At 47.6% G+C, this 11185-nt stretch overlaps 1 protein-coding gene across 1 annotated transcript; it reads right to left on the bottom strand.

Annotated features, from left to right (window-relative positions):
• Positions 1-841: 841 nt before the first annotated feature.
• Positions 842-6715, bottom strand: IRX1 (iroquois homeobox 1). Its single transcript, XM_035101552.2, is given in 5 exon segments — positions 842-1207; positions 1550-1566; positions 1569-1624; positions 2514-3519; positions 6431-6715. Coding segments are annotated over 5 exon segments (1395 nt in total). The 3' UTR covers positions 842-1176.
• Between the last annotated feature and the right edge of the window lie 4470 nt (positions 6716-11185).

Raw genomic sequence — 11185 nt, 5'->3', positions numbered from 1 at the left:
TCCTTTCGTACCTATTGCAATATTTCCGAGTGGAGTTGGGAACACAGAGACCAATTGGACACCAGGCCTGCTTTTGAAAACTATTGTGCTGCAATCTGTCCTATCCTCCCCTTAAGAGAAGGAAAACAACCAAATTTCTCATCAGAGGAAGAGTTAATTTCCATGTAGCAAAATAGCAAGAAATTTGCAGGCAGCCCAACTGGTGTGGGCATTGTGCATAATGTTAATAATAAACATAATATAAAAATACAGATTGGCGTGAGCTCGATAGGAGACAGGATATTTTCCTCCCAGGATCAAGGCAAAGATAATAATAAATGTGCAAATAAGGTGCAATTCACTGGAAATTTTCATAAGCATTTAAAGAATTTTTGGCCCCTATTTTTTAAACAATTGATTCAACAATTCAGAGATATCTGCATGTTCCTGAATTTTCAGAACAAATCTATTTCTGAACTAACTTAGCATTTTTATACATTAAAAGCTATCATTTTATGTTGGAAGGAAATCTCTCCAGATTACCGTATTCTTTCTCATTCCTTTCTATCACAGCAACACACTAGAATCAAAATGCTCTCAAAAAGAAGCAAGAATTCACTCATAGGCCCAATGATTTCAAATCAGGCCCAGCCACTTCTCCCAGGATTAATCAGCCAAAGGTTTAGTTGATTAACCTATCAACCTAAATCAATTAATACTTGCAGTCCTACGAATATCGAAAGCCTTGTCAAGAAGCATTTTGAGCAACACCAAGACTCATTTGTCCAGGGAGAGGTCATAATTTCATTTTGTTTATTAGACAAAAATATACGATTTAGACAAGTTTTGCTGTGGCATTATTTACAATTCGAAATCACTTTCTATACAGAAAAAAATAACACAAACACATGAGAAATCTTTACCAAAGCCAATAATCCAATCGTGGTTAGAATTACACGCTCTGAAAATGGAATAAAGGAAAAGGGGAAAGTCCAGTTTGAGGAGTTGGGGTATATATATATTTGAAATGGATTGATACCACCTTATTGCAAAAATGAGATTGGTGGGAGTCATTTAGATAATTTCCACTTTTTTTTGTTTTGTCCTTTAGACCAGTCTGTGAAATTTTCTTTTCCACCAAAAAAAAGGGGGGGAGAACACCCCATTTAATCAAGCAGAAGGGAGAGCTGTTAAAATTCACGATGTTCCCTCTTGCTGAGTCAAAGAGCTGTTGGAAAGAAAAGACAGAACCATCTATCAGTGAAAGCTCAGCTACGCTTCGCCCATCTGCATTAGGGAACAGACTAGGAATATATATTTTTACACAATAGAAATGCAACGTGACATAGGGGGCGGCGGGTGGGGTGGGGGACTCAGTTTCTTTTTAAAAAAGCACGCCCCAAACTTTCAAGCTAAAGTATATGGTCTGTAAGTTTATGCCACTTTGAAAAGCTTTACAAAATTGCTTGATTGTTGGTTTGATTTATGATAATGAGGGTGTGCTTGGATTAGTCTGCATTATCCAAGCACTTTCTTTCCTTTAAGTAAATTTCAGTGAACAAGAACTCACTTGTCCCGGACAGGCTGCGGGAAGGAGATTTTAACTGCTGAGGTGGAGAGTCAGTTCTTGGTACGTTTTCTCTTTCTGATGAGGAAAGAAAAGAAGAAAGGGGGGGAGGAAATGTCTTAGCAAAGTTTGCTTATACAGAGAGACAAACATGCAATAAAATTACTCCACCATATCTGCAAGTTTCATGTCATGTCCTTCCTTCTCTCCCCTCACCTCATGGTGTAGTGCTGTGGCTGAGTGACTGAGCTGTGAACCAGAAAGCCCCCGGTTCAAATCTCGCCTCTGCCATGAACTCAAGGTGGCCTTAGGGCAAAACAGTGCCCAAGTCAGCTTCCCCTGCTCCCCATCAGCACTAGAGCCCGGACCTACCTTACAGGGATGTTGTACGGATTGTTAAGAAAATGAACTTTGCACAATCAAAAAGTGTAACATAAATGTTAAGTTATTAGTTCTTCTTTGTTTTACTTCGTACCACCCACTATTGATAAAAGTTGAATTAAATGAGGGGGAAAGATAGGTTGGGATCCTAAGGAATTTCATGATTGTTTTGTTTCTCCCACTGAAGTCCCACTGAACTCACGGAGTCTTACTCCTGGGTCAACATGCATCGGCTGGACTGGTGTGTCTGCCCTGCCATCCTCTTTACAGAAGTCAAAATAAATAAGGAAACAGGAAAACTGTTGCAAAACTATCAGTAGCTCAAAGTATCAAGAGTCTTCTTGGAAGAGTCTTATATTTTATATACTAGGGACTGTCTCCATCACCAGGAGGGTTTCAGAAGCTACCTGATCATCAATAAGCTATAGCTCCAGTCAAGGCCTCACAAAAGGCTTTATGGGACACATCCCCCCCCATTCTGGATCAGGCTGACCGAGTTAAGTCCCAACTCTGTGGGACTTACCTTCAAGTACACAACAAACAGCCCGCCCGCCAAGTACCCTTCTCCCTCCATTGTTCACATTACCTATGTGTTTAGGGCTTGTCCTCTCTGAAGACTTTTCAGTACTAAGAGCTGTTAACACCGAGGGGGGCTGCTGCTGGACCTGAAGGTGGTGGTTGTGGTGGGCAGCGTGGTGGTGATTAACTCCCAAAAAGGACCTCACGTTTAACAAGGAACTCTGGGTGAGAAATGCCCCATTTGTCCAGTTGTGAAATTTGCCAATCTGGCAGGTGTACAGTCCATGGCTGGGGAGGAAAGCCGGGTGCTGGAGCTGGGAAGAGGTGTGGTTAACCTGGGCAGGAGGTGAAGGAGGAGTTGGCTTGCTGAGGGCCCCATCTGGGCTGGTGGCCGTCTCTGCCAAAGACCAGATCTTGGGCTTGTTGTGAAGTGGGCCTTGTAGAGTGTTTTGCCTACTGGGGCTCAGGATTCGGGTGGGATTGTCCGAGGCCTCCTTCACCAGGGACAGGGCCTCTTTGGGTTTAAGTCCTTCGGGCCCTGACAGCGCCAAGGCCTTCTCCTTCTCCAAATGCTCTTCCTCACTGCTTTGTCGTAGAAGCTCTACCTTCTCTTCCTCCTCCTCATTGCTCTGTTCCCCGTCGTTCTCGTCAATCTTGTCTATGTCAATACTCTCCAGGTCAATCTCTTCATCATCTTCATTCTTCTCAGGGTCCCCCTCGTTGTCGCTCCCAAAGAGGTTCCCGTCATCTTGGTCCTTGCTCCGCGATCCCCAAGTGACCTTGTTCTCCTTCTTGAGCCTCCTCCTGGCGTTGGCAAACCAGGTGGAGACCTGCGTGAGGGTCATCTTGGTGATGATGGCCAGCATGATCTTCTCGCCTTTGGTGGGGTAGGGGTTCTTGCGGTGCTCATTCAGCCAGGCCTTTAAGGTGCTGGTGCTCTCCCGGGTTGCGTTCTTAGGCCTCCCTGGGTCCCCATACTGGAACTGCCCATATGGATAATAGCCAGGGGTGGTATGAGCAGCAAAAGTTGCAGGATGGACCCCAGGGTTGTCCTTCAGTTCATACTGGGAGCCCTGCAACACATTCAGAGAAGCAAAAAAAAAAGAAACAGAGTGAGGCAACTGATCAGGTCCTCTCATTGCACAAGCCCTGCTTTTTTTTGTTTTAAATCGGGAGCTTTCCCAAATGGTTTTCCAGAGGGTGGGTAGGGAGGGAGAGAGGGTCTCTTTGCACCAACCTAAAAGAATAATAATAAAAAGTGCCCCCACTCCCTGATCCAGCCTCATTTTCCAAGCCTGCACCCAAGAGCCAATATTTATTGTGCTGTTAAAAATAAGCAGGCACCCTTAAAGAAGCACTGACCCACATCGAGAAAGATAATATCAGTGCATCACAGGCTTCTGGGGCATGTCTGGTGCAACAGACAGCAGGGCAGATTCCTGCTCAGCTCCAGCAGCATTTTAAAGAGGGGCTTCACAAAAGAGAAATGATGGGAAGGAGAGAGGGGTTGCGCTCTGAATCCCTTCTTAAACACGTACAGGCAGCGACAAGGCACAAGCCAAGCCAAGCCAGAGTTAAGCACATTAAAGATCACTTATTTCAGGAGGGAAGAGGCATCCCACACTTCCTTCTCTCCCATTGGAATCAGTGGGACTTTAAAATGCTAAATGGCTTTTGTCCATATAGTTGAGAGTCTCATGGTGCTTTTGGTAGAGAGAGAGAGAGAGAGAGAGAGAGAGAGAGAGAGAGAGAGAGAGAGAGAGAGAGAGAGAGAGAGAGAGAGAGAGAGAGCTTTCTATTTGGGATATGTGTATCCCTGCCTTCCTCAATAATCCTTCCATCCTCAAAGGACAAAACACCTTTTCCCCTCCTTTTTGCAAGCCTTTAGCAGAGGTGATTTATTTTCAATCAATATACTTTTTATCATCAGCAGTAAAACACAGTGAAGTCAAATTAGCCCATCAGGTGTTTTGGTAAATAACATTTTATCTTTCTAACAACCTCATTAGGCCTCATTATTACTGCAAATTGCACACACACACCCTTTTATGACTCCATTCCTCAAACTTCCTCAAAGTCTAGGCACCTTTTCAGAACTGAGCTCTGCTTTCTAGGAACTGCTGATGGGAGCAAAGGTTGTAAAACGACCTAAGAGTAGCATTCCTCATAGGTCAAAAGAATTTTCTGCTTTTCATCTTATTGGTGGCCAGTCATTTAATCTGTCCTATTTTAAGATAGATTTAATTTTATTTGGTGACCTGCAAGGTTTTGTTTGCTTGCTTTAAATGTGTGTGTACAAAAAGCCAGTTGAGTGAAAACGCCTGACACACTTTTGCTAAGAACTGGATTTATTTGGAGCAAGCACACAAGAGAAAATGTAAGAGAAAAAATGTATATATATACCATCTGGAAAGGGCAAAATGTAATATTTAATAATAACTCTAACCGGGCATGCTTGTTACACTCCCTTTATCTCATTGAGCGATTTTTGTTCTTGTGGCTGAAATGATAAATTTTGTATTCCCCTGCTGGGAATTCTTTTGAAGTAGCTACTTGAAAATCATTACTGCTTCTACTCTTCATTTACTGGCACAGAATAAGTGAGAATGGAGAGAGCTCATTTTCAGTCTCTCGTTTTCCTATATTATTCCAATCATTTCATATACCTTAGCATATGATTTATTTTTATAATTTCAACTGGCAAAAAATAATTCCTATTTTTTATTAAAAAAACGGATAAAGAAACAAAAAACTACAACCAACCCCAACATATTTATTTTGTAGGGAAGAAGGGCATATCCTTACCAAATAAATTTACTTATTCTGAATAATCTTGCCACAATCTGCACAAACCACAAAGAAGCGCAACCCTATGTAAAGCGCAAGCATGGTTTAAAAAACAAAACCATATTAGGACGAGCTTCTTGCCCTTCTTTAATTTTGATAAGGTATTTGTTTGTTATTGTTGCTGCTATGATAGCAAAACCCCTCCTGGGAATTCTGCTGAAATTACTTCTTGGAAAATCGTTACTGATTCTCTGTTAGCATTTACATTCGGAACAGAAATAATACGTAAAATATGTAAAACAAAACAAATAAGTTAGCAAAGTCTGCCTAAAACGCCCTTAAAATATTTTCACCACAAAACAGAAACGACAGCAATACTAATATACCCTGCTTGTTGAATTTAAAACAATATCCCAAGAATAATTTCCATAGTTCATCAATATGCCATTCTGAAAGCGGAGAGAATCCGGAGGGATTTGCAATCATGGATAAATATTGCGGGGGAGGTGAGGGGGGGGGGAGTTCAAAAAAACAACTCCGCTTTTCCAGTCAAGTTCGTTGGATCAAAAGAAAAATCATCCGGCGAACCGTTCCCAGCCCGCTAAAAAAAGAAATCTGGGACCAAGAAGGGAGGGCAAACCCGCGCCTGTTTTGTTTGGAGATTTTTTTGGGGGGGGGGGTGGGCTCGCCGCTGTTCCGCGCCTCCTCTCTTAACCGCGCTTTAATTGCTGCAAATCAATTAAAACCTTGGAAACTTCCCGCGGCAAGCGGCTCCGGCGGCGGGTCGGCGAGGCGAAGGAGCCTCCAGCCCGAGGCTGCAACTGAAGAAGGAGCGCGCGAGAGAAATAACCGGCGGTCGGAGTCACCGGTGGAGCCGTGGGCTTATTTCGTCTCTGGATGGGGTTGGAAGCAAATAATAAGGGACGGGAGGTGGTGATGGTGGTGGTGGTGGGGAGCTCGCTGCGTCCCCTAAGGAGGCTAGCGAGACGAGAAAAGCCTGCGAGGGGGTGTCGAGGCAACCCTTCGCCCTGGGAGCCCTCGGAAGAAAAGCTCCCGGCGCGTTGCGCTCCAGCGGGCCACGAGGCAGCCCCTCCGGCCTTCCTAATCCTGCACCAAGGAGCCGAGGGCCTTGGGGGAAGAGTTTTCCGCCGGGCGCCCTTTCCCTCCCGCGGCCCGCCCCGTCGGATGGGAACTCACCATCTGCGAGAAGAGGCTGAGGTCTGCGGTGTAGGGCAGGAAGGCGCTGTAGTTGGGCGCGCTGTAAGGCCCGGCCGCGGCGGCCGCGGCGTACATACCCAGCACCGAGGTGACGGCGGCGGTGGAGCCGCTGCTGAGCTCCGCGCCCCCTGGACGGCCAGAAGCAGCGGCGGCGGCGGCAGCTGCGGCGGCGGCGGCCGCCAGCACCCCGGGCCGGTCGCTGCCGCCGTACACGGCCTGGCTGGCGCTCAGGTACTGCGGGTAGCCCAGCTGCGGGAAGGACATCCCGGGCGTGCAGGCGAGGAGGAGCGAGACGCACCGCCGACGGGGCGACACGGAGCCAGAAGTCGAAGCGGACGGGGCAGCGGCGCTCGGCGGGCGGACAAGCCGGGTCTGGGACTGCGAGGGAGAGCCCGGGATGGCTGGCTGGCTAGCTGCCGACTGCGCTCCGCTGCCTGCCTGGCTGCCTGTCTCTACTTCTCCAGCTGCTGGGCGGAGAGAAGAGCCCCCGTCTGGGTATTTTTTTCTTTCCGGGCTCTGCTTTCTTTTCTCGCCTTCTCGCTCGCTCTCTCAGACGGATCTTGTCATCTGCATGTGGAAGAGGAGGAGGAGGAGGAAGGAGGAGGAGGAGGAGACAGCGGCAGCGCGTGTGGATGGACTCGGTGGGGCGTCTTCCCTCAACTCTCGGCTCGCCTGTGCTCCTAAATCCCTTAGATGTGATCTGATCAACAATTGAGCTCCGACTGATGCGCCTGCCCTAAGGTCCTCGGCTGATCTTTCAGATACAATTTGAAGTTGATGCTTTGATTGGCACCCACTTGAGCGCCAAGCCCCGCCCACCCCCGTCCCGTCCTAACCCCCCCTTCGGAGGAGCACGTGGTTAAGCAATCTTGCCCGGGCCACTTTGCCTTGATATGTGTGTGTGTGTGTGTGTGTACGTCTGTTTTGTGTGTGTGTGTGTGTATTTAATGTTTAGCAATGGGCTACTTTCAGGGAAAAAAACCCCCGCTGCTGTATGACAACCTGTCTACACGATTTTACAGCTGTCCAACATTGGGGTTTTGCTGTTTTGCAGCCTTGGTGTGCCCCCTTCATAAAAAAAAGAAAAGAAAATCAAGGGGATTGGTCTTTTCCCACCATTAGCACGGGATCCTCCTCAGCTCGGGGACTATTTGGAGAGCGAGTGGCCCAGCCAGCGAATGGGACTCCCCCCCCCCTTTCTTTCCTTTATCCTCTATTTTGTAGAAGATGGACCGAGACTGCTTACAACTTCCCAGTAATTTTCCCGTGTGTGTGTGTGTGTGTGTGTGTGTGTATTTGTGTGTTCTTTAATTAGCGGAACCTGCACAAACACCACACACGCTCGGAACGAAACTACTCCAGATCTCTCTCCACCATCCCTTTGTGTCAGCTAAGGCTTCACAAATAGACGCATATTAAGAAATATTCACAATATATGCACATTCCCTAAGACAGTTAAGGTCTCCCTTTAGATTTCTCATCAAATAAAACTTCTTAAAGTCCTTTTCATCTTCCCAAGAGAGGGGGGTGAGTGGAAGATTCTGTTAGTAGACCCCACTCTTTTTTTGTTTTTGTTTTAAGTGTGTGTGTGTGTGGGGGGGTTATAAGGCAATTCTTGTCCTGGCTTTTGCTGTGGGTCGTTGTAAAGGAGCGCAGGGAAGTGCGCCCATATCTAGACGATCCTTTGGGGATTACAAAACAATATCTCTGAAAATACAACTGAGTTTTGAAACACACCCTGAGATGCTGATTTCGGATGAGCAGGTCAGGCCACTTCCTTCGTCTCACGTCGCGCTGCTGCCGCTTGTCCGGCCACGGCGAGAACTTGCTAGTTGCTACGGCTAAGCTCCGGTTTGAAGGCTCCCCTGATCCCCCTTTCTCTGGCGGTCGCCAGGCGTGCCTTCTAGGACGGTTCCTCCAGGTCTTCTTGCCGATCTTTCTCCGACGGTTGGAGCCTAACCGGCATGGCTGGCCGCGCCCGCTGCGCTTGGAGAGGCTTGCTTGCGCCTCCCAGGTTAGGGTGAAAGGAGACCCCGCGAGGCGCCGTCCACGCTTCGCCGGCAGATCGTCTAACCAACGTCTAGTTGTTCAAAAAGCACAATAACCACCCCAGCCCATCAAGTACCATAGGAAGAGCTACGGCCCAAGTTTGCTGGGACGTAATTCCCGTTCAGTTCTCCAGACTTGCAATTCTTTTGTGCGTCGGTTTTCCAGCCATCAGGAAGTAGCAAGAAAGCATGCTCACTCATTTCTCTTAGATTTTAAATGCCGTGAATCTCAACGAACGCTGCATCCATGATTTATTTGTGACTTTATGCTCCGCCTTTCAGACCTATGAGGGGCTCCCAAGGCGGCTTACATCCATAAAAGCACGCCGATTATAAATTCAAAATATAAAATGATAACACAGAACAGCCTTCTCTGCACTGTCAGATTTATTTCAGGTGATGAAACTGGTTTCATTACCCTCCCCAAACAAACAAACAAACAAACAAAAAGTGTTAACAATATACTGGGATATTGACAATTGTTTTGTCTTCTTGGGTAATTTTATTAATACCGGTATTTCAGATGCTGATCTTTTTCTTCCTTACCACCCTCTTTTGCCATCCTATATGTATTCCAAACACCAGCCATTCTTTTGTGGGCAATTCTTGGCCTTTCAGGTCCTGTTCAGACGTTACCTAACCCCGCCCCTCAGCCAGTTTACATTGTACACCTAACAATGCAAAGTGTGAATGCAACACACGTGGATCATACGGGTATATTTGTCAGAAAGCAAGATACTGTTTGCTGTGACACGGGCGCTTCTTGACGCTCTCAAGAACAAAACCAAACGCAGCGCATTTTCTTAGTCCTGCTGTCCTCCATTCTCACGACCTTTCCCCCCTTACGAATGTTTCTGAAACCTCCCCCCCGCCCCACCTCCTTCATCAAGGGACCCTGATCCCTCAACTGTCAGAATCCATTGGGAGAAAGAAAGAAAAGTCTGGAGGCAGCCACCGCGAAACTCTTCCCGGTCTCGCTCCTTTTAGTGGATTTGCTCCACGTGGCTGGAATGTTCTTGTTTGTTGTTGTTGTTGTTGTTGTTGTTGTTGTTGTTGTTGTTGTTGTTGTTGTTGTTGTTGTTGTTGTTGTTGTTGTTGTTGTTGTTGTTGTTGTTGTTGTTACCGAGAGAATTAGCAAATTCCCAACGCAGACGAAGCACTCCAATGGGGAGATGGACGCATATGCTGAACTCCCATTAAATTCAATGGAGCTTTTTAAAAAGTTCCAAGAAGCATCCGAAGCCGCTATAAGCGTGACATTAAGGTGCCCTGGATTTGCCAACCGAAGATTTTTAGCTCTTGATGCGGAGTGAATCCAGTTTGGACATACAAATCGATTACTAACCCCCCCCCCAAACTCCGCGCACACAGGCACACTCCCCTACTGCAGAGATGGCCCGATGCCCGGGGGACAACTTGGCCACGCTCCCGTGACGTGCTAGTATAAATCCGGACTGTAGCGAGGGCGACACACCTGGATGGGGGGGGGGTCGAGAAAATAAAAGGAAGTTTCAAGGTTCGAGAGAGGTAGGGAGGGGACTATATTTCTCTCACCCGCAAAATTCTCCCCGGGTAATGGATGAGAGGGGTGACGAGGAGGCGGCAAGCGAGTAAGGGGCTTGATCCAGGCCAAGGGGCGCGCCGAATTGGGAAACGAGGGCGCGCAGATTGGGAAACGAGGCTCGGTGCTAAGTCCAGCGGGATTCGCTCTCTTGGCGAGCGCCCGCTTCTATCTGTGTTCCCCCATCAAAATGAATGGGGATTTCTTTGCAGCTTATCAGCGGAGCTTCTCTCAAAGCCACTGCCCAGGCATCTCCCTCAAATTAAGAAATCTCGAATTCTGAGAATGGAGAGGTAGCCATGACGCACTGAAAGAAAGGATGGTTCTGCTGTGGACTTAAGGGACCTGTCCAATTATTTGGTTCAAACCCCCCCCCCCCCGGGTTCAGACAGCTTGCCACCAACAAATAACTAAAACAAAACGAATTAACAAATGTATTTCCGGCAAGGGTTCGATAAACCATGTAAATCCAGGCCTAGGGGTCGCTGCTTGGTCGAATTTTACCTAAGCAGGGAAGTCCTAGGAATGACTGGAAGGTGTCTAGCGGGACTGATGTGCGCAAAGGATTGTTTTATAACACCCATTTTGCTAAATTAAAAAATAAAATAAAATCCACGCGGCGATTCTGATCTTCTCCAGATGTTTTCCAGAGCGGCTGCTCCACCGCAGGGAGCCCTGCTCGCCGAGGACTGCGGAAGACGCCAGCCAAGATTGAGCTGGCAGTTGTGATAACCTGCTGCCGGCGTGCAGGGCTGGAGGTGGCAGTGATAAACCGCTGGAAAAGGGAGGGGTGTGTGTGAAAGCTTGCAAAGGCGGGTGGCGATGAGGGTGTGTGTGGCAGCGAGCGATGGCGAAAAGGACACCATCCTCAGCAGGGACTGGGATAGGAGAGGAAAAGGAAGCGCGCCTGCTTAGCCATTCCCAATCCCCCCCTCCGCCCTATGTTCACGCCAGGCAACACGCGGGTAATTTGTGGGCTGAGCACATCCAGGCTGGAACTAAGTCTGGCTCGCGAAAACCTAAAGCACCATCCAGCCTAATGGAAGTCATTCTTGGTTTCAGTAGAAGAGCTAAGCCCATGCGCCTTCTCCCCACTGCTGAAACCAATGGGAGCCAGTATTGACT

The sequence above is a fragment of the Zootoca vivipara genome, chromosome 8, assembly GCF_963506605.1.
Source record: "Zootoca vivipara chromosome 8, rZooViv1.1, whole genome shotgun sequence".
Taxonomy (NCBI): Eukaryota; Metazoa; Chordata; class Lepidosauria; order Squamata; family Lacertidae; genus Zootoca; species Zootoca vivipara.
This window is presented reverse-complemented; position numbering and strand designations above follow the sequence as displayed.